Raw genomic sequence first — 23,122 nt, forward strand, 5'->3', positions numbered from 1 at the left:
TTGCAGCAGCGGGGACAGTGAGGAGGAGAGGCAGCGATGCCGGGAGGCAGCTGTGTCGGCCTCCGACATCTTCCAGGAATCTGCCATCCACGGCCCTATCAGAGTAGATGGAGAGGCAAAGAAGAAGAAAAAGAAGTTGAAAAAGAAAGCCAAGAAGGAGGCCAGTGCCGACTTGGTCGCTGCCGCCACCACCACCACCACAAGCAGGACCGCAGTTGGGAAGCAGGAAAAGCAGTCACCCAAGCTCAATGGAGACCAGGCATCACTTGGGACCAAAAAGAAGAGAAGGAAGAAAAAAGCCAAGAAGACCAGTGAGGCTTCCCCATTCCCACCAACAAAGAGTGCAGTGGCCACACCTGCAAACTGATCCCCGCCCACGGGCACAGGGCTCAGCTAGCCTCGAGGACAAGGCGCCCACGGGGGGGCAAGGCATGTCCAAGCCCCACCTCCCTCTCCAAGTTCAAGGGCTTGGCTGGCAAGTCCATACTTGGCCCATGATTGGGTCTTGCCCAAGGGTCGGGACAAAGATGGCTGTAGGATGAGAAGCCTAATCAAGGCCTACCCATCCGTGCTCCCATTGGGAGCTGGGGCAGACCTGTTGTACCAGAACATTCCATGGCCTCAGGAAAAAGGAGCTGTCCCGTTATTCAAGACTGTTGATCAAGTGGTAAACCTTCTATCTTCCCAGGACTGTCTGAGGAGAGCGAGTGAAGGGAGAGCTTTTCTTTCCCCTCCACCTTCTCAACCTGGTATGGGAGACAACCTTAAGAAACTGAGGGAAGGGGTCGGCCCAGAAAGAGTTCTGTACTTCTGCCCCCAGGCCACGCAGGCTTGATGTAACATTGTCTGAAAAAGGAGAGAGATTCTTTCCCCACCCCAGGTTTCCAGAATTTTTTTCTCCACATTTGTGAATATACCGTGCACAATCATGTCTCTGAGCCAACCCGATTATTGAAATTAAATTGTCGAGAGACCCCAGACTTAACAAAGTGGTTGGGGTACTGCCTCCTTACCAATGCTGACTCTTGATGAGACAGTTTAAATAAATATCACGTACGTAGGGTGTCCTCCTGCCTACACCCTAAGGTGTGTTCCCGCCCCCCAGCCTTGAGACTTGGGCAAGTATCACAGCACTTGTGGACGGGGTTTCACACACCAGGAGTGTTCTGCAGGGAAGAGGAGAAGCTCAGGGCTAAGGTGAAATTCTGGCTCCGTGGCCTTGCCTCCGAGGTCCGGCAGAGCAAGAAAGAGGTGGTGCGTGAGTGTGTGTGCTGAGCCGTCGCCCTTCAGGCCCCTGGCCCACCACCTCCCTCTGGCCACCCAACCCCATCTGGGCAATGTGTGGACAAGCAAGAAGTTTCCAGTACTCATTTCCACCACTCCGTTGCTCATTTCCTTTACTAAAAGTTAAATAAACGTACAGGTTCGCCCTTAGCTGGATGCAAGCTGCAGGGGGCGCTAGTTCTTCCCCGGCCCCTTCCTCAATCCCAGGGTGGGAGCGGTCTTCAAGGCCAGGTGATGTGTAGCAGCCCCAGGGAGAGGAGGTCGTGGAGCCCTGGGTTTACACAGCTGCCTTGTCTCTCCTGGTGGCACTCGGGACCTCCGGCTCCTGGGTGTGGCTGTGAACTGCCTGGACCTTTCCCTCCTCCCTCTGGGCACCTCAGCTCTGCCAGCTGCTCAGGCCTTGGTGCCTTCTGAACTCAGCAGCTTCTCCCCCAAACCAGGGAGGGGCTGCAGGGCCCCACAGGCCAGAGGCGCCGTTGCCCAGAATCCTGACAGCACCAGGCGCAGTCTCAAGGCTCCCACAGGGCAGGGATGACTTCCTAGCCCTGAGGGGGGCTTTCCCATAGAGGCAAGATGCCAGGCTGGCATGAGAAGGTGTGATACCCAGGGGAATGAACAGCCAAGAAAACCGGCCATCTAGGAGGCCAGGGAGAGGGGCAGCCCAGGACTAGGGAAGCTGGAGAGCCCTGTATGCCTTCCCTACTAGCTTGAGCCCTCCCAGGGGGCGGGCAACTGAGCTCCAGGCCCTGGCACAGAGTACCCACTTGGGGAAAGCTCATGTGATTGGGGGACAGGGGTTGGTACAAATGGGCATGTGGGTCTACAACTGGAAGGGGAGCAGGGGGGAGGGGCCTGATTGGGACACAGGGCACAGAATGGGGCCATGTTGACCCTGGGCCTCTCGGAGCTCAGTGAGTCACAGCTACACAGCCGTCCTGAGAAATGCGGTTCCCTTGGTTGTTCCAGGGCTGTCCACAGGCACGGGCTGAAGGCACCAGAGTCCAAAGACTGCTCCCTTCTGTTCCAAGTGACAGGATTGGCCCTGAGAATCAGGAACAGTCCCTCCTGTGACTTGCTCTGCTTCCCAGCTCTCCACGATCCCCTCTTGTGCACTGAATCAGCCCTCCTGAGGTCAAGGAGCCTTGGAGTCCTTTCTGATGCTGACAGAGCAGGGTGGGGACCAAGGCACAGTTTTCCAGGGAAGGCCGCTGTCCAGTGGCAGTGAAAGTTTCACAGGCTCAGATGTCCCAGTCACCCCCCAAGCAGGCCATGCAGGCTCCAGGCAGGGCCCAGCCCCTGGGAGGCGGCTGCCATAGTTACTGGGAGGATGAAGCCATCTGCGTGGAAATGAAGGTCTCGATGACGCTGTGGTTGGATGGCAGCAGGTGGCTGTGGCCATTGTTGGAGTCGGAGCTCTGATACAACACCAGGCTGCTGGAGGACACTGCAGGGGCAAGTGAGACAGCTGGCTGCCGGCCCAGCACTTCCTGACCCCACCTCGCCCACCCATCCCGGGGGTTACTTAGCATAGGGGACAGGGGGCCTCACCACCTCCTGAACTGCAGCGGATAACCAGACCCCAAAACCAAACCTCTATGCTTGGGTCTCATCAACCCCCAGCCAGGCCCCAGAGCCACCCAGCAAGTGGCCGCCTCAGGACATTTGGGTGGAAACATTCGAGAAGCCCTGTGAGATGGTGTGGTTGGTTTTACGCATGGGTGTTGCTAGGCTGTGGTGCAGTCACTGAGGCAAGCATTTAAGTGTTGCAGGAGGTGTTTTGTAGATGTGGTTAACACCTATAATCGGTTGACTGGAAGTGATGGAGATTTCTCCTGATGACGTGAGTGGGTCTCATCTAATCAGTGGAAGGCTTTAGGAGCAAAAGCTGAGGTTTCCTAGAGAAAAAGGAATCCTACCTCAAGGCCGCAGCATTGACTCCTTCCTCTGTTGCCAGCCTGCTGGCCTGCCCTACAGCTTTCGGACTTAGCAGCCCCACAGGCGTGTGAGCCAGTTCCTTAAATATACGCGTATATATATAGTTGACCCTTGAACAGGGCAGGGGGCCAAGGGCACTGGCCCCCTGCACAGTCACAAATCTGCATATAACTTTTGACTCCCCAAAACTTAACTACTAACAGCCTACTGTTGGCCCAAAGCTGTACCAATAACCCAAACGGTCAGCACATATTTTGTCGGTTCTAGGTATTATACGCTGTATTCTTACAACCAAGTTAGAGAAAAGAAAGAGTTATCGAGAACGTCGTAAGGAAGAGAAAGTACATTTCCGGTCCTGTGCTATATGGAAAAGAATCGGCGTATGAGTGGACCCGTGCCATTCAAACCCCGTGTTGTTCAGGGGTCAGCTGTATTCCTGTTGGTTCTGTGTCTCACCAGAACCCTGACTGATTCTGGTGGCTAAGAGAATGGGCTTTGATTGTGGACCTGGGTTCTAATCCTGGCCCTGCCACCTAATCACTGTCGGAGGCAAGGCCAAGTCCCTCACCTCCTGAGTGTCTGCTTTCTCATTTATAAAATGGGGATGATGACACGTGCCCAGTAAATAAAGCATGGAGCCTGGCCCACGGAGCCCTCGGTAACTGTCACCACAGCCATCAGGACTGGACGGAGGAACCTGAGGCCCCCAGAGGGGGAGCAGCTGCCCGAAGTCACGCACTTAGCAAGTGATTGCCCGCGGCCTCAGAGCCCAGCAGCCTGACTCCCAAGTGCCCGCTCTTCATTACTGCAGACTTAAGGCATCGGGGGATGGAAATGAATGGGTCAGGTGGGATGTGGTGACCTGGAGAGCCCACGCTCTGTTGTTGCTACGTGGGAACATGAGTCTCCAATTTTCCAAGAAAAGCCAGAAACGTGATTTCATTGTGAAAGCTGAGTTTTAAATGTGGGCAGCATACTCAAACAGTGCTGGGCCCTGAGCCACACCAACAGGCCCGTGAGGCGCTCCTGGCCCATGGCAAGCCCAGCATACTCCTCATTAGTACTCTCTACTCTCTCTTGCAGTTACTTAACCTTTTCCCTCAACCGAGTCAGTGAGATATTCCCGGAAGATAGACCCATCTTCCTGCGCTTTCGTACCCCTCCCGGCTCACTTCAGGGGAGCACAGGGCGCCCTCCCGTTTGCCGCACACACCTTCCTCCCCAGCCGAGGGAGCAGGGAAGGGCTGCTCACCCGTGGGGCTGGCGCTGAGCCGGTGGGCAGGCTGCAGGTGCTGGATGCCAGCGGGGTCCTGGCTGGGGATGTGGATAGTGGTGGTCTGAGACGCCGGCGTGTGAAGCCCGGACTCACTGGAGGCTTCAGTGTCTGCGGTGAAGACCTGGGGGAACACAGGAGCCTTCTGAGCCCCGCATGGGTGCGCTCTGGGGAGGGGCCTGAGCAAGGGGCCGGGCGGGCCGGGCCTTACCTGCTTGGTGGGCGTGAGGCTGGCCAGGGCACTCAGGTTGGTGGTGTCGGTGATGAGCATGGTCTGCGGAAGCAGGCCCGTGTGGGTGTACTGGGCCACCTCAGGCTTGTGGCTGTAGAGGGCTGGCCGGGGGGGAGGAGAGAGAGGGGTATAAAGACATGGCACCCTGGGCCAAGCTGATCCCCTCCCTGGAGGGCCTCAAAGCTGGGAGCTCTGGGGGAAATGGGGCCTGGGGCCTGGTAATGGCCCAGTGGAGCAGTGGTGGAGGACTCCAGACAGACTTCCAAAACTGGGAGCTCCAGGTAGAGGGGCTGGACCCTTTCCCCAACTACAAGAGCCTGCCCAGGCTGGCTGGGCGGAGGGAAGGCTGGGGAGCCCCAGGGACAAGTGTGAAGGGCAGTGGGAGGCACAGCACTGCTGTACTAAGTACAGGCCGTGGAGGGAAAGGCTGGCAGCTGCCATTAGGGGGTGAACAGAGCAGGGGGCAGCATAGCTCCACCTCCAGGACACCTCCCCAAGTGGAACCCAAAGTTTCACCTACAGCCCAGCCCCACAGCGCACACAGACGCCAGCGGAAAAGCACACACACCACATATTCTCACATGAACTCGGATAAACCCATACACACACAAGTACGGGCCCACAGGCCCTTATCCCCAGTTCCAAATTCCACAAAGGCCTGAAAACCAACAGATTTCCGTAAAGTCAGCACTAGAGCTCATCTGGGGGCAAACTCCGACCCGAACCTCATGTGAGCTTATGTAAGTCTCTGTTAGCCCCTCCTGCTGCAGAAACCGCGGGGCTAGATGACCAGACGTCACCCCGAGCCCTGCTGGGAGTGCGACAGAGCGTACGGTGGATACTCCCCATCACCTTTCTAAAGTCGGAGAAGTAGTGAATTCTGAGATACACGTGGGCCCACACATTTCAGAGAAAGGACTGTGACCTTCCTCGCACATGCGGGTGTGCACCCGCAAACACCGATGAACACTCACACGCACATCCGCTCACAGAACTCGTGTGCGCACACGACCACGTGTATTCACACGCTGACACGGTCTGGCCCGCAGGCGGGCATCCGAGCCCCCGCAGACCGCCTCGTCTGCTCAGGGACCCCCGGCCTCTCCCACCCCCTCCCCCAGCGTGGGGCTAGGCGTGCTCACCGTGGGGGCTCTGCAGCTGGGCCATGGTGGCCATGAAGGGGCTCTGGGCCACATGGCTCTGCATGGGGGGCATGAGCGGCTGCTGGTAGGAGGGGTGCAGCGGCTGGGAGAACTGGACGGGCTGCAGGGTCGTCAGGCTGCTGCCCATGCTGTTGATGACCGGCACGCTCTGTGCCTGAGTGGAGGCCAGGCCTGGAGTGGGAGGAACAGGAGTCAGCCCGGCCTCCTGCCACCTGCACTGCCTCCCCTGGCCCAGCACTGACCCTGGGGCACTGCCCGGCCCTCCCAGAGCCAGTGGGTGGGAGGAAGGGGAGAGGCGACTAGGAGACACCTTCGCACTAGGACCTGTCACTAACTTACATGGTCTGGGCAAGTCACTCCCCCTCTCTGAGCCTCTAACTCATTCTATAGGCAGGGGGTGTGTCCAGTTAGGTTCCCTGGAGGCCTGGGGTTCCAGAGCAGTGCATAAGCCCTGTGGCTTAACTTTGTTGCCCTCTCCCAGGAGCTCCCTATCTGTCATATATAGTCAGCCTCTGCATAATGGTTCCCACAAATAAAGTATGTCTGGGCTTAAAAAAAAAAAAAACCTACAAGACTGTGATCTCCTTTCCCCTGCTCAGTTTTCCCACAGACATTTTGCCTTCCAAGACACGACGTGACATCTGTATTGTGTTTGCTATCTGCCTTCCTGTTGGAGCCATTGAGTCATTGTTCTGTCTGGCTCACCTGTGTGTCACTGAGGTAGCCCAGTGCCTGGCACAGCGCTCACACTCAGTCTCTGAGTGAAGGCATGAGTCCCAGTGGCTCCTCTAGCTTCTGGATTCTGCGGGAGCCCCATGAGCCGTCCCACCCAGGTGCCCCCTCATGCCCACCAACTTACCAATAACCAGGGTGGAAGCGCCCGTGTTGGTGAACGTGGGGCCCAGGGAGGCAGGCTCACCAGGCCCAATGGCCATGACCCCGGGAAGCGACGCCATGATGAGATTCTGGGGCTGTTGGTTGAGGCCCGGGGAGGTCTGCTCCAAGCTGTGCAGCGCTGTCAGGGTGCTGACAGGGGGCAAGGGGCCCCCCGTTGCTGAGACCTTGGAGGGAAAACCAAGCTGAGCCTGGGGCCCACACTGTCTCCCAGGGGACGACTCCAGAATCTCCCAGCCAAGGGAAGGTGGAAGATGGGGTTGGACGGATGTCCCCCCGTGAGGTGTGGGGACACTCACCAGCTTGGCTTCGGTGCTCAGCAGGCTGTGACTGGGCTCCAGGCCCGTGGGGGACACTTGGTGCAGGGGAGCAGACACTGTCACCAAGGGGCCACCACTGCTGGAGGGCACTTCCGCCCCCTCGCTGGTTGCTGGCTGTCCGTAGCGCACACCTGGAAGGGGAGCCGCGTCCAGCCTCAACACCCCACTTCCTGCCCTCCGTGGCCCCCATCACTCCAAACTGCCTCAGTTTGCTCACTTGCCCCATCTCTGTGTGTGCAGCCCTCAGACTTCATTTGCATATCCTGCCAGATCCTGGGCTGGCTGCTTCCAACTCCCTGAAGGCAAGACCTGCATTTTATTAGCTCCGTGGCCCCCACTGGCCAGGGCTATACGTGATAGACAGTAGGTGTGCAATGAAAGACATCTGGCTCAGAGTGAACTAAAACTGATGAAATGAAACTGCAGTGAATGGAGTTGAATAGAAGGATCCGGAATTAGTTAAATGAACTGGAATCTAGTTGAATTGAACCCAAAATGAAGTAGATTGAGCATGATGGAGTTGAACCGAATCAGATCAAATTTAATTGGATTGAACTGAACTGAGCCGTACAAAATTAACTTAATTTCCTTGGATTATATTTAGTTGGACTGAGCGGAATTGAAAGGAACTCAATTGGATTGTAGTGAGTTGAACAGGATGGAATTGAATTGAATTGAATTGAATTGAATTGAACTGAAATGAATTGTGTTGAGTTGATCTTTAATGAATGAATTGAATGGAAGTGACCCGAGTCAAGGTAGGCTGGATCGAATGGCATGGAGGGGTCACTGGGGTGGAGAGGAGAGGACTGGATAGAGGAGGGTGACGAGTAGAGGGGAACGATAAGGAACCAAGCTGAAGTGCGAAGAGGTTTGGGTGGTTATTGTCACTGGCGTTGTGCTCCCCAGCTCACCAGCCTACCCTCATGTCCCCTCTACCCACTATTTCAATCCCCGCCACACACATAGCACTCACCATGGACCTTACTGGGGGAGAGGGCGGGTGGGGGCAAGCCCGGGGAGCTGTGGGCAGGCAGTGTGGGGCCCGGGCCTGGCCCTGGTGGCGGCCCACTGTATGTGTCCATGGCCAGCTTGTGACGAAAAGCTTCTTCCTTGCGCCGATTGGCAAACCAGTTGTAGACACGCACCTCCGTGACGAGGTTGGAGCCCAGCCCCTGTGCCTGTGACGGTGACACCCCCCTCTGGATGCACTCCGCCCTGCAGAAATGGCCACTCATGAGCCTCCAGGCCAGGCTCAGAGGAAGCCTGTCCTGGGGCTGGAGGTAGGTGAGAGAGTCCTGAGAGGTAGGCTTCTCCCCTAGTGTTTAAAGCTGGCAGATCTGGGTTCCAATCCCAGTGCTGCTGTGTGACCTTGAGCAAGTGTCTTAACCTCTCTTAGTCTCTCCATTCATAAAGTGGGCAAAACAGCCGTAGGGTCCTAATGAGGGTGAATGAGATGAGCAGCCGCTCAAGGATTGCTTGGATGGGTGGGGAGTGGGTGCTAGGAGTGGAGCTAAGTTCCAGACACTGAGCAGGATTTGAGTGCTCCTGGGCCAACAGCAGGAGCACGCAAGGACTGGGGAGCCTCCCTCAGACCCCAGAGCCACCCTCCCCCAGCCTTGCCCCAGCCCAGACCGAACCAGCCCTGCTGACCCACCGACCATCCTACCGATTGCACTCCTCCACCAATGCCTCTCGCTCCTCCTTGCTGGGGTTCTTCTGCCTCTCGTAGGCCTGGAACAGGATCTGCTGGGAGGCTGGGCCCCACTTGAAACGGTTTCTCCGCCCTTTCTTGGTTGGCAGCTCATCACCTGTGGGCTCTTCAATCAGCCCACCCTGCCCTGCGTGGGTGAACTCTGTAGGCACAGAGAGCCGTAAGCAGGGCACCGGCCACTCCTACCCTCCCACCTCAGTTCCTGTGACCATGCCCCTGATTCTTTCTCATTCCCAAGGTGTTGAGCCAAAGGAGCTTACAGCTAGAACTTAGAAATCATCCAATCCAGTGATGACAAACACAGCACACGTGCCGCCCTTGTCTTAACCCGTGCCCCAGGCAGACATTGCTAATCAACCCCTGCACAGTTTTCTACAGGCCCAGATGGACACTCGTAATCCTTCTCAATACAAGGCTCCAGAAAAGCATTAGCGTTCGTTCAGATTTAACACATTGGCTATCTTATTTTAGACGAAGATGCTGAGGCTCAGAGAGGCTGAATATCTTTCCAGGGCTACACAGTAGAACAGAAACTTGAGCCACATCTCCTGAGTAGATTCAGAGCTATTTTAAACTTTTCAGACCTGTAAATCACACTTAAATTGCAAGTGTTAGTCAGGAGAGCAGAGACCCAGCTTAGCCCTTGTCAGCGGGTTCCACTTTAGGGGAAACTCTTAGATTCTCCCCGAGCAAGCAACTGAGAGACTAGAACAGATCAATGCAAAGCCATCTTTATGGGAGGGGAGGCAGGGAGCGCGAGTCAGGGAGAGTGCAGAGGCTATGCCTTCACTGCCCGAGTGCCAAGAGGCAGAAGCCAGCACCAGTGGTCTGGGGAGAGGCGGGCTTAGACCCCCCGAAAGCCAACTCTAGAAGCCACTAGAAGGCCACCTGACTCCCGAGTCCAGCATTCTCCGCAGCTGAGGCTCGGGCGGCCGCTCACACTGACTCAGCCATCTCGCCTGGCAGCAGGCTGGACCAAGGTCTAGAGTACAGACACTGTGACGTGGCCCAGCAACACTAAAATGTGAAATCACCCCGTCAAGGCTATCGAAAGCAAGGAAAATCTGAGAAACTGTCACAAGCCAGAGGAACCTAAGACAACACGGCAACGAGATGCAGTACGTCCACACCTGGATCCTGGACCAGAAAAAGGACATGAGGGAAATACTGAGGAAATCTGAATAGCAAAGTAAGTGTTGGACTTAATAATAGTGTGACAGTGTTGGTTTGTTAATCGTGACAAATGTCCCATACTCGTGCTAGTAATAGGGAAAACTGGGTCTGGGGGAAACTGGATTTCTCTGTACCACCTGCCCAGAAGTTCTGAAAGTCTACACTTACTCTAAAATTAAGAGTTTGTTATGTGTTATTTAAGTTTTACCTGCTAAGAAGGGTAAATTGCTAGTTTTCTAAAAACACTTCGTGATAGTGCCAAATTACGTCATATATAGTCCCAGCCACCTGAGACCCAAAGGATGCCCGTGTCGGGTACAGGGGGCAGGGACATGGCTCCTGGGGCATCGGTATGTGTTGCTACGTCTGCACGAATAAGCAATCAGCAATCATCTTTGTAAGAAAATATTTTCTTACAAAACTTTACCATAGTGGGTTGCTCAGTAAATGTTAATTAACCTAATGGGTTTTTTTGGTATTTTTTTAAAAGATTTTATTCATTTATTTATTTTAGAGCGAGAGGGAGAGAGCACACGCAAGCAGGGGGAGGGGCAGAGGGAATCCCAAACGGACTCCGTGCCGAGCATGGAGCCCAATGCAGGGCTCGATCCCAGGACCCTGAGATCAGGACCTGAGCTGAAAACATGAGTCGGACACTTAACCGACTAGGCCTCCCAGGCGCCCCAATTAATTTAATGTTTTAATCAGTCCCTTGATAAAACTAATATCATAGTTGGGGGGGGTTGGGCAGGGGGAGAGAGAGAAAGAATGTTAAGCAGGTTCCACGTCCATCACAGAGCCTGAGGCGGGGCTTGATCTCATGACCCCGAGATCATGACCTGAGCCAAAATCAAGAGTCAGATGCTTAACTGCCTGAACTACCCACGTGCCCCTACTAATATCATAGTTAAAAAAATAAGTTATAGAAATGATAATCACAGCTTTTAAAAGTTGCTTTTTTGTGTGTTCAACAGAAAATGGTAAATAGTAGATGCTCAATAAATGTAAAATGAGGTGGGCGCCTGGCTGGCTCAGTCAGTGGACCGTGCGACTCTTGATCTCAGGGCTGTGAGTTCAAGCCCCACGTTGGGTGTGGAGAGGACTTAGAAATAAAATATTTTTTAAAATAATTAATTAATTAATATTAAATGAGGTGTAGCCTGCTCTCTCTCGAGCTCACCTGCTCTCATCTCTCGAGAATGTACTTTTCACTTTAATAAACTTTCCAGCTTGGAAAAAAAAAGCAACTTTTCAGCTTGTAAAAATCGATGAATAAGTAAATACGTAAGTGAATATTAAATGGGTGAGCAGATCAATACATGACTTTGAGCACTTTAACATTTTAATGTTTAGGAACCATGGGGGGAAAAGTTTATTTTGTAAATTACCAGACACGCCAGTTGTCACCGTGTCTTCATAAGGAGCTACAGGAATATCTATCAAAGATTTTCAAGTACCTACTCTCTGGCCCAGAATTCCACTTCTAGGAATTACTTTACAGACATAGTCTCGTGGGAACACATATACAAAGAACGATGTTCTTCGAAGCAGTTGGTTATAACAGCACATTGGAAAAACCCTAAAAGTCCTTTGGTAGGGAGCCCGTTAAGCAAACAGTGGTACCACGAAATAACAGAATATTCAGCCGCCCTTCAAATAGCAGAGGAAAATATATCTCTATTATATATTGCTAGTATATGCATAAAATCTCTCTGGAAGGATGCATGAGACTAGGAACGTTCTTTAGGAGGACACCTAATTTTTATTGTAAGCTTTTTATTTTCCCCTATTTTTTAAAACTAAAATATAGTATCTTTTAAAAAAAAACATGGATAATTAAGAAAAGAAAATAATAAAATTTTTTTTAGGAATGCCTGGGTGGCTTGGTCAGTTAAGCGTCTGCCTTCGGCTCAGGTCATGATCCCGGGGTCCTGGGATCGAGTCCTGCATAGCTTGTGCTCATTCATGCTCTCTCTCTCTCTGACGAATAAATAAATAAAATCTTAAAAAAAAATTTTTTTTACACATAGTTTCAAAAGTGTGAGTATGCACTTGGAATTTTCTGGGGTGTGAGTTCTTTTTTTTTTTTTTTTTAAAGATTTTATTTATTTATTCGACAGAGAGATAGACAGCCAGCAAGAGGGAACACAAGAAGGGGGAGTGGGAGAGGAAGAAACAGGCTCATAGCAGAGGAGCCTGATGTGGGGCTTGATCCCATAACGCCCGGATCACGCCCTGAGCCGAAGGCAGACGCTTAACCGCTGTGCCATCCAGGCGCCCCTCTGGGGCGTGAGTTCTAAGCAAGGAAGCCCACCATTCCCTGAACAATAGTTTGGCCAGGTCTCCCTGGGTTTGCAGTGAAGGATCCCCTGAGCGTACACCTTGCCTCTGAGCCTTTACTCAGGCCACTCCTTCTGCCCAAAACACCCTTCCCTGTGTCTCCGTGGGCCAAAATTCCACTCAGACTTTAAGACTTCGTCTGAAAGTTCTGCTTCTGGTGTGGCCCTTCCTGATGCCCTTGCCTCCCTGTGGAAGAATCGATTACTGTCTGGTCCTCTGCCAGCTGAATATTTTGAAATAGTTTACGTAGTGCGGCGCGGCCCTGGGCCCGGCATACGGTGATGGCTCCATAAACACTAGCTGTTACTCTTGTTTTTGTTGTATTATAATACACGTCTCGCTGCATCGTAACGATCTGTGTTTCCACACAGAGCTTCTAGAAGGCAGGGACCCAGTTCATCCAGCTTCAGATGCCCAGGACCGGCCTGCTCCCCTCCCCCGCGGGCCTTGCGCAGAATAGGTAGCACGTGCCCACTGACTCCTGCTGACTTCCTCTCAGGCAACCTGTCCCGGTAACGTGGTGGAGAAGCTTCCAGCCCCAACCCCCGACCTGCAGAGAGTTCCAGGGCCCTGCCAGGGAAGACGGGGCCGTGCTCATTACTTACGCTGCGCCACCTCTCGCTGCTTGCGGACGTACCAGGTGTACAGGGCGGCTCGCTTCTGCGTCTTCATGGGGGTGCCCTTGTTGAGGTGCTGGGACAGGTGCGACTGGTTGAGGCCAGTGGTGTCAACCACCTCCCTCTGCGGGATGTTGTGCTGCTGCAGGTAGGACTTGACCATCTTGGCCACGCGCCATGGGTCCTCCCTGGTAGGAGGGCAAGGACAGAGCCTGCTCAGCACGGGGGGTGCAGGGGGGTGCAGGTAGGGCTGGGGGTCCTGTCAGCCCTGAGAGTGGGGATCGTGGGTGGAAGCAGGTGTGGAGCCCGGGACTTACACTCAGACTCCAGGACAGCAACGTAAGGGCACTCATGCCAGGACATATGGACAGAGATGAAGACATGAACAGACTCCTGCCGAAAGCTGTACAAGCCAGATAGGGAAAGTCCTCCCCTCATCCTACTTGGAAATGTTGTTTGTGGCTATGTCTTAGTCACTGTGAGAGACTATAAACACTGTGAAGGTAGGAACTGTCTGGTTCTCAGCACCCAAAATAGGCCTGACATAATGTATGCCATGGTGAATACATGAATGAATGAGTGGATGGATGGATGGGTGGGCAGATGGATGGATGGATAAATGGGATGGTGGATGGGTGGATAGATGGATGGGTAAATGGGATGGTGGCCGGGTGGTTGGATGAATGAATGAGAGGGTAGATAGGTAGGTGGATAGAGGAATGAATAGGTGGGTGGATGGGTGGACACCTGGGTAAGTGGGATAGTGGATGGGTGGGTGGGTGGGTGGGTGGATGGATGGATGGATAGATGGATAAATAGATGGTAGATGGTGGATGGATGGATGGATGGATGGATGGATGGATGGATGGATGGTTGGATGAATAGAGGGGAGGGTAGGTTGTTAGAGGGATGGGGAAATGGGATGGTGGATAGGTGGATAGACGGATGGATAGAAGGATAAATAGATGGTAGATGGTGGATGGATGGATGGATAGATGGATAAATAGATGGTAGATGGTGGATGGATGGATGGATGGATGGATGGATGGATGGATGGATGGATGGTTGGATGAATAGAGGGGAGGGGAGGTTGTTAGAGGGATGGGGAAATGGGATGGTGGATAGGTGGATAGACGGATGGATAGAAGGATAAATAGATGGTAGATGGTGGATGGATGGATGGATGGATGGATGGATGGATGGATGGTTGGATGAATAGAGGGGAGGGGAGGTTGTTAGAGGGATGGGGAAATGGGATGGTGGATAGGTGGATAGACGGATGGATAGAAGGATAAATAGATGGTAGATGGTGGATGGATGGATGGATGGATGGATGGATGGTTGGATGAATAGAGGGGAGGGGAGGTTGTTAGAGGGATGGGGAAATGGGATGGTGGATAGGTGGATAGACGGATAGAAGGATAAATAGATGGTAGATGATGGATGGATGGATGGATGGATGGATGGATGGATGGATGGATGGATGAAGGAGACCTACTGGGGGGGAAAATGGGTCTGAAAACAAGGGGAGAAACATGATTCTCTCACTTTACAGCCAGGGCCACTGAGGCTAAGTGCTTGCATCGTATCTTTTGCCCAAGGTCACAGAGCCAGCCCAGCAGAGTCCCATCTCACCTGAAGGGATTCCATCTAAGTCAGCCTATCAGGTAAAACCCACACGGAGTCAAAACAGCTCCTGATAACCTGCACTAAACCCTAGGCTGTGGCCTGGCCAGTTTGCCTACAGCACGGGGTGGGGGCGGGCCGGTTCAGGAGAAGGAGTTATGGGCTGGTATTCAGAGGTGCGTGTTTGAGCCCCCGAATCTCACTCCGTGGGCTGAGACTCTTACCGGAGAGACTCAGGGGACCTGTAGCCATCTGTGATTCGTGTCCCCATCCTCTGCCCCCGGTGGGGAACGGGGGGCTGTGACGGCCTGTACCACACAAATTCTCTCCCTCCCTCTCCTGTTCTGTCTCAGCTCTCCTCTCCTGAGCTTGAATTACAAATACCGCGGCAGATAAAAGCAGCTCCATACAACAGTGCTGAGAACAGACGGAGCCGGGGTTTGACCCCAGCTCTGTGTGGTTCCAAAGCCTGAGGTCCTCACCCCCTTGACCAATTTGCTTCTAGAATTTGAGCTTTCCAACATTTGCACACGTGACAGATGGCATGTGTAGGAGGCCACTTGTCGCCGTGTGGCTTGCCACAGCAAATTACCGGAAACGACCTGAGTGTCAGGCAGAAGGGGACTGTTGGCGGTGCCTCCAGTAGATGGCACCCGTAAAAACGCACCGAGGAAGCTCTGCCTGCACCCACACGGAACATTCTGGAGGGTCTGCTGTGCTGTTTGTTTAAAATCTGAAATGGCACAAAAGAGTCCTGCATATTTGCTTGTGTTCGCATGAAATACCAGACAAGATACAGACAAGACTAGCGACACTGGTTGTCTCAAGACGGGAATGGGGTGCTGGGAAGAGGGACAGCGTCCTCTCTTGCTTTTCTGTACTTTCCAAATAATGTAATGTAATGGTAGATAATATGCTATACATGCATATAGAACACTGGAAACTCAGCTGTGAAAGAACAAAAAGCAAATAACCCCCAGCACTTGGAAGCGCGCCCCGTACTGCCTTCTCCCCTTCTCTCCTTCCCAAGGAGCCAGCCTGGCGTTGCCCCCTTGACAATGCCCTTCTCGGGTGTGAGGGCACAGAGCCTTTCAGCAGCTGGAGCCCCATGACTCCCTCCTTTCTTAGCAGCAGTTTCCATACACGTAGGGAGGAAAGGGAGGCGGGGACAGTTCGATTTGAATTGGTCAGCAGTCGGTACGGCAAATCCGAGTTGTGTAAAAATGATAGATGTGAGAATTCATGTTTCTTGAGTATTGACCATGAACCAGGCACTGTGCTAAGGGCTGGTTATGTAAATCTTACCATAACCCTAGAAAGTAGGTGCTACTCCATATGCCCATTTCACAGATGGGAAAACTGAGCCTCAGAAAGGTAAAGCACTTGTCCAAAGTGACCTAGCTGGACTCCAGAATATTTTGCTTTGCCCAGATCCCCCAGAGCTCTCCCCGAGCTCTTCTTCCTCCCTGCACTGAGGGGCTCCTAGGACCCTCCTCCTCCACCCCTCCCCGGCTCCCCCGGTGCCAGTCAGAGCCTGGAGGGAAGGGCAGTACAAAGTCCAGCGTTGTGCTTGGAGGCAAACATGTTTATCTGATTCTGGAGCCGAGCTGCCGATGGCCTCCCTCCTCCCCCCAGCTGCAGGCATCACCTCCTCCCTTCCCCAGAGAGAATGAGCTCAGTCTTTCTCTCAGCCCAGCCTCCCCGGCTCTCACCGAAGATTTACTGCCCCGTCACTGTCTGCGTGTTTGACTCCATATCTGTCTCTCTTTCTGTCTTAGTTTCTCTCTGCCTGGTTCTCTTCCTCTCTCTTTACTCTCTGTCTCTCCTTCTGCCTGTGTGTGTGTGTCTGTTGTTCACTCTGTCTCTTTCTCCCGCCCACTCCCCACCACACTCACTCACTCACTCACCCTCAGTCTCCAGGGACCTGACTCTTTCCAGAACAGTTTCCCCAACCCAGAACTAACAGGCCACGTCTCCAGGTATCTCCTGCTTTCCCGCTAATGGGTTTAAGAGGCAAGCCAACCTGGGTTCACATCCCAGCATGGCGCCTTCCACCTCCTGCACGCCCCATGCCCTTCTGTGCCTCAGCAGTAAGCCCACGCCGGCCTCGCAGGGCCTTTGGCAGGACTGAGTTCCAGATGGGGGTGAACCGCATAGCGCAGGGCCTGGGACATGGTACGTGTTCAGCAAGTACAACACTTGGTCACCGTCATCATCATCGTCATGGATGATGTGGCCACAGGACCCCCAGCCCGGCAGCAGAGGTCAAAGGGCCCGGGAGAGGTGAAGAGCTGCCCACATCGCCTCCTCCCACCTCCTACGGGTTCTGGGAGGGGTCGGTCAGAGATTCAAGACTTTGGGCCATTGGCTCGCTGGCCTCTGCGGTTTCAGAGGTCCAAGGCTATGGAGCTCAGAGACCAGCCAGAAGGGCCACACGTCTGGAGGGGGAGTGAAGTTCTCAGCGCATGGCCCGGCGGGGAGGGGGGTGGGTAAGTGGAGAAGCTTCCCATCTCAGGTTGAATCCCAGCTCTGCCACTCACTATCCAGGTGGCCTTGGGAAATCACTTAACCTCTGTGTGCCTCAGTTTCCCCAACTGTGATACAGAGCTAAAAAAAATGTCATAGGTTGCCAGGAGGAGAAAACAAGTTTAACGCATTTCTAAGCGGTCCTGTGAGCTTTTCACTTCCTGCATGGAAGTAAGTGGATGTGAGGTTAACAGCAAGAATGACTCGGGAGGGATAAAAAGGGAAATAAACATATTAAGGACGGCACACAGGCCCAAGGACACCGTGCAGAGTGTGGGATTAGGAGGACCTGGGTCCAAGTCCCGGCCTTACTACTTTGTAAATCTGTAAAATGGGACTATTACTCATAGCAACCGTTCATTGCATTTACATGCTATTTGACCCTTTTGGTAAGTGTTATCATCATCTCTGCCTTGCAAACAGAACGAGGGCTCAGAGACATGAAATCACCTGCCCGAGTTAGGGTGGGGCTGAGTTGGGATTTGAACCCGGGCGGGTTGGCCTCAGTCAGGTATGTTAGATTGTCTCACCTTGCCCACTGTCTTCCTGGGTCTCAATGCCCTGGTGCAGCCCGACGGAGAGGATCAGAGACCCTCAGGTTGAGGTTTGAGCTGCTGGGGACAGGGAGGACCCAGGAGGACACCCAGGGAGGAGCCCCGGGTACAGGTTCCTCCCTTGGCCCTAACAGCAGATGTCCCCAGGGCTTCAGGGAATCCTAGCCACTCATTCATTCATGCTGTGTTTGAGCCCCTGGGCTGGATATCAGGGGTACGAGTGGTAGACAAGGCCACGCTGGCCCTGCCTTGGAAAAGCTTATGTTTTCATGGCAGGAGATAGAAAACAGAAACAGATAATCGTAAGTAAAGTTAAGGGAGAAGAGAAAGTAACAGAAGGTAGTGGAAGAGAGAGTGATTCTGGTGGGAACTACATTCAGATGGGGGCAGTGAGGGAGGGCCTCCCTGAGGAGGTGACAGTTGAGCAAAAGGAGGAGAAAGATGGGGCACCTGGGTGGTTCAGTCGGTTAAGCATCTGCCTTCGGCTTGGGTCATGATCCCAGGATCCTGGGATTGAGCCCCTTATCGGGCTCCCTATTCAGTGAGGAGCCTGCTTCTCCCTCTCCCTCTGCCTGCTGCTCCCCCTGCTTGTTCTCTCTCTCTCTCTGTCAAATAAATAAAATCTTAAAAAAAAAAAAAAAAAAAAGAGGGAATAGGTCACGGGAAGAACTAGAAAGAAATGTCCAGGAAGAAGGAGCAGTACACGCAAAGGCCCTGAGGTGGGAATCCGCAAATTCAGTGTAACTGGAGGAAAGTGAGGGAGGGACAGAGGTCCCTCAAGAAGAGGTCAGGGAACCAGGGCAGGGGATTTGAATTTCATTCATTGGCCAGCTAGGGAAACTGAGTCAGGAGAGGAGCCTTGCCCAAGGTCACACAGTGAGCTAAGGGTGGAGGTCTGAGGGAAGAGCTCAGGGTCCTGCCGTGGCCTCAGGCAGAGGCACCCCAGCGGGGAGGCCGCCAGGATCCACCCTGCCTCTTCCCACACACTGTCTTCAAAGAAATGGCGTCCACAGGGGAACCCTTCCTCGTGCACCAGCCTTTCCAGCCTTAACCTCCCCCACCCCGGCTGTCCAGGCCTTCATCAGGGGTGCCCACCCCACTCCCTCCTGTGCCCTGAGGGTAGAGGCCCCACTTTTTCCCCTCCGGGCGTTTTCACATCCCTTTTGTTACCTGAACAATAAGTAACCCAGGTAGTTAGTTATAAACTCTGCAGGAACAAGGAGCTGGTTGATAATTTATAGCAACATCTCAAATTTAAATGGAAAGTAAATAGCATGCTGTTAGCATTAAAGAAAACCCAATCGGGGCAGGCGGGAAGCACTCCAGCCTTCTCTGCAGCTTGGGGTGTCTCACTCTCTCCGCAGCCCCTTCTCCCAGCTGGGAGGGAGCCCCTCTGCCGTTGGGGCTCTCCTGCTCTCCTGTGCTTCTGCAGGGCTCTCCATCTCCCCCCACGCCCTCTCTCTCTCTTCCTCCACGGCTCCTCGCTCTCCCTCAGCTTCCAGGTCTCTCTGCTGGTCCCCAGGGAGCACTTTGACCTCTGCTCCCCCCTCAAGTGCTGTGGATGAAGCCTCCCCCCCACCTACCATTCCACCAAAGGGGCTGCTGATCCAGAGGCCCCACCCAGCCAGGTAAGAAAGGCCCTTGGTACCCCCAGCCCCCACTCCCACCGGAAAGCCCCCAGTCCCATCTGGGGCGAGGAGCAGGTCTAGCCCAGCCCCACCCTGTCCCGGTCACCCTCGCCCTGGGTCTGGCAAGGCCTGACTCTTTGCCCCTCCCCTGCAGCGCAGCAGGGCCCTTTGCCCTCTCCTTCCTGCCAAGTCAGGGGGCCCTGGCTGCTCCCCTGCCCCCTGCCCAGGCCCTCACAAGGCTGGGCAGACCCTGAGGGCTCCCCCCACCCCAAGCTGGGATCAGGACCTTGGACAGAAAAGAGATGGTCCCATAGAGAGCCTCTTTGGGTCTCTTCCTCCCACTGCCCGGTCATGGCAATTGAGAGCACCAAACAGAGTGGCTGTGGAGTCCCAGCCGGGTGGCCTTAGTCAAGCTACTTCCCCTCCCGGGGCCTCAGTTTCCTCATCTGTGAAGCAGAGTTATTCCTAGCTTCCTTCCAGTGTTCATCTCAATATTATTGGACCGTATGCCCCTGAAGCCTCAGCACAGGGCCTGGCTGTTAGGATTGGAGCTTAGGAGCCTTTGGGGAGGGCGGTCCCTGCAGCCCCAAGACCCCTTTCCCCCGCCCCTGCTGGGTAGGAGGTTGGTTGGCCCAGGCCTCCCCAGGCCACCATCTTTACAAGTTAATGATCACAGGCCTTATCAGAGCCTTTTACCATTTATAAATTTATAAAACAAAAGAAATAATAAAGCTCATGGGTAATTAGTAACCAGGTCAGCTCTGCTGAGGAGAGGGGAGGCATCGGACTCAGACCCACCCAGTTCTCCCGGAGTTGGGGAGCCAGCCAGTGGATGGGGGTGCACAGCGGGGAGACCTCTCAAGGTGCCTGCGGGTGAGGTGGGGGCGGGGGGCCTAAGGCTGTGCAGGAAAGGGGAACAGGTCCTGCCCCGAGGCTCCATCTCCCTCAGGTAAAACCCGGGCTTTCCTGGCTTAATGCTTGAGTCCCTGGGTGGCTGAGGGAGCCCCTAAAACCCCAGCCCCCCTTTCACTAACAGTGCTTCCTGGACCCAGAGCCTCAATCTGAATGCTTAGCAGGGAGGTTAGGGTTTGGGGAGTACAAAGGGCGGCGGTGGCTAACAATTCCCACCACCCCATCCCACGCCCCCGTTTCTCCAGGCACATGAATTATGGACATGCCTGCTTTTTCCCCAACTCAGATCTCCCCTGGGTCATACCCTTACTTCCCAAGCCCTGGGCTGAAAGCCTTGGCTCATGGGGAGTCAGGACTTTGCAGAGGGCCAGGTGAGAGCCTGGGAGCCTCCAGCAAGGACGCCCCGGAGCTCTTGTGGGCCCAGTCCCCCTTCCCGACAGCCAGGCTAAAAGTTACAGCTCAGGGAACTCTGGACTAGGGCTAGTCAGGGGCTGAGGGTGGGCCTCCCTGGGCTCCTTGGATGCTGGGGACAGGGGAGGGGTCCTTACTGCAGCAAGGTCTCCACCACGGCTTTCTGGTGGGCCGCCTCCTCGGGGCTGAGGTTCTCCAGCTCTTTGAGGATGGGCGGTGTGAAGTCTTCCCCATCGTCGTCCGTCTCGTCCTCGGAGCCCCTCGCCTCCCCCAGCCCATTGGGCAGCTCGGCCAGCTCCCCTCGACCGCCGCCGCAGGACTCCCCCTTGTCCAGGGGGCCATCTCCAGCCAGCAGGTAGGGCCCCGGCTCACCCAGTGCCTGGATCAGTGCCTCTTTGCTCAGGCCCGACTCGAGCAGGGCCGCCAGGAGCTCCGTCTGCAGCTGGCTCAGTTTAGAAACCATGGCTCTGCTACCACTGGGCCACGAGGCCTGGGGCCACCAAACCGGCTACCTCCCCCCACTGAGCGGGCTGTCTACTTGCTGGGCGACCAGCAGGCAGCCACAAACCAGGCTCCTTGCACCTATTGCCCCCCCAAACCCCACGAACCGAGCCCTGTGGGCACCCCCAACCCCCAACCCTGGCCCCAGCGGCCAGTGAATCAGGGCCCCTGCCCGCTCTGTTTACATTGGAGCTGGGGAAATTCTCCAAGGTTCATATTTATCCGTGTGCTTAGCGAAGGGACTGAACTTTGGACTTAGCCCTGCAAAGTGCAGGCCTCATGGCAGCGCACAGGGACTGGGGAGCCGAGGCCTTCAATGGGAATGGGCAGAGGGGAGGGTGGGGGAGGCAGGGGGGTGGAGGGCAGCCAGAATGGAAGAGGCTGGGGGGCCACGGAGGGCTTTTGGTGAACAGCTTTGGATCTCGCCCCTGAGGACTTTGTAGGGGGCTCAGGCTGAGACAGGAGACTGAAAAGAGCAGGTTTCCCTTGGGAACTGAAGCAGGAAGGGGTTCTAGGCAGGTGGGCCAGCTGTCCTTAAGGCCGGGGCTAGGTCACATCCATGTTGGGTGTGTGACCCAACACCAGGCCTCCCCGTAGGAAAGAAGCCTTGACTTCAGTCTGCTGTGTGCTGGTCTGTAAACTGTGGCATTGCCTCATTGTACCCACCTAAGAGCTGTGGGTGGGTACAGGGGTTATCCCCATTTTACAGACCAGAAAACCAAAGGCTCCGAGAGGTGAAACAACTTGCCCAAAGCCACACAGGTAGCAAGGGACCAAACTTGTAAGGTGGGAACAAGGTGAGGCCAAGCAGGCACTTAACTCACGTATAAATTTTAAAGGGGGCATCAAAAAACTCAGTAATCGAGAAAAACTATATTTTTATACAATATATTAAAAACCCAAATTAATGCAAACCCTAAAGGAATTGAAAACATGTCCACACAAAAGCTTGCATGTGAATGTAAATAGCATTATTCACAATAACCAAAAAGGGGAGAAAACGTAAATATCCATCAGTGGACAAAGGGACAAGTAAAAAGTAGTATACCCGTGCAGTGGTATGTTATTGGGCCTAAAAAGGAAGGAAATGCAGTGACCCTTGAAGGTACTGTGCGAAGTGAAGGAAACCAGTCACAGAAGGCCACACGTAATTCCGTTTCTAGGAAATGTCCAGAAGAGGCGAATCCATACAGACAGAAAGTAGATGGGGGGCGGGGGGGGGGGAGGCTGGAGCGTTGCGGGGGAGGGGGGGACTACTTAATGGGTCTAGGGATTTCTTCCAGGATGATGAAAGCGTTCTAAAATAGCTAGGTGATGTCACACAACTCTGAAAATACTAAAAACTGCTGAGTTGAGCACTTCAGAAAGGGTGAATTTTATGATATAATAGTCAATGTAGGGGCGCCTGGGTGGCACAACGGTTGGGCGTCTGCCTTCGGCTCAGGGCGTGATCCTGGCGTTACGGGATCGAGCCCCACATCAGGCTCCTCCGCTGGGAGCCTGCTTCTTCCTCTCCCACTCCCCCTGCTTGTGTTCCCTCTCTCGCTGGCTGTCTCTATCTCTGTTAAATAAATAAATAAAATCTTTAAAAAAAAAAAATAGTCAATGTAATATGTTTTTTAAGTCCAGGCAAAAATATCTGTGAGGAAGAAAAAACTACAATTTTATTTTATTTATTTTTTTAAGTAAGCTCTACGCCTGACACAGGGCTTGAACTCCTGACTCCCTGAGATCAGGAGTCCCATGCTCCACTGACTGAGTCAGCCAGGCGCCCCTAAAATACCACAATTTTAAATAAAGACAGGCTGCAACCCTCACTTGCCTCCCCCTAATCCCAGCCCTGGGCAAGAACTCCTCCCTCACACACCCCCCACCGCCAGACACACACACACACACACACACACACACACACACACACACACACACCCTCCCTCCCTCCCTCCCTCCCTCCCTCTTTCCCTCTTTCCCTGTTACAGTCAGATCCTTGACAAAATTCCTGAAGTGTGTCCCCTGGGGTGG

The 23,122-nt window shown here is 54.0% G+C and overlaps 2 protein-coding genes across 7 annotated transcripts in view; one reads left to right on the forward strand and one right to left on the reverse strand.

Annotated features, from left to right (window-relative positions):
- C30H12orf43 (chromosome 30 C12orf43 homolog) overlaps positions 1–18,297 on the forward strand; it is a 28,072-nt gene extending 9,775 nt beyond the window's left edge. The window contains exons 6-8 of one of the 2 annotated variants that reach the window (XM_045791530.2): positions 7–10,004; positions 12,828–13,093; positions 14,547–18,297. In XM_045791530.2, coding sequence (XP_045647486.1) covers positions 7–367 — 361 coding nt within the window. In that variant the 3' untranslated portion in view covers positions 368–10,004; positions 12,828–13,093; positions 14,547–18,297. The remainder of the gene's footprint in view (positions 1–6; positions 10,005–12,827; positions 13,094–14,546) is intronic. The other variant, XM_045791531.2, reaches the window with a different exon arrangement.
- Positions 1,381–21,441, reverse strand: HNF1A (HNF1 homeobox A). 5 transcript variants are annotated; one of them, XM_045791529.2, is made up of 10 exons: positions 20,740–21,439; positions 12,934–13,133; positions 8,771–8,957; positions 8,078–8,319; positions 7,081–7,232; positions 6,747–6,948; positions 5,867–6,058; positions 4,704–4,825; positions 4,472–4,616; positions 1,381–2,728 (listed from the first exon to the last, which is right to left on the reverse strand). In XM_045791529.2, exons 1-10 carry the CDS (start codon positions 21,063–21,065, stop codon positions 2,601–2,603), a joined length of 1,896 nt encoding a protein of 631 aa, XP_045647485.1. In that variant the 5' UTR covers positions 21,066–21,439; the 3' UTR covers positions 1,381–2,600. The 5 variants fall into 5 exon arrangements, with proteins under 5 accessions (XP_045647485.1, XP_045647483.1, XP_045647482.1 ...); XM_045791527.2 differs by having other exon boundaries at positions 4,433–4,616; XM_045791526.2 differs by having other exon boundaries at positions 4,472–4,825; positions 20,740–21,441.
- Between the last annotated feature and the right edge of the window lie 1,681 nt (positions 21,442–23,122).

Source organism: Ursus americanus, chromosome 30, assembly GCF_024610735.1.
Source record: "Ursus americanus isolate L20-20 chromosome 30, mUrsAme1.1.p, whole genome shotgun sequence".
NCBI lineage: Eukaryota > Metazoa > Chordata > Mammalia > Carnivora > Ursidae > Ursus > Ursus americanus.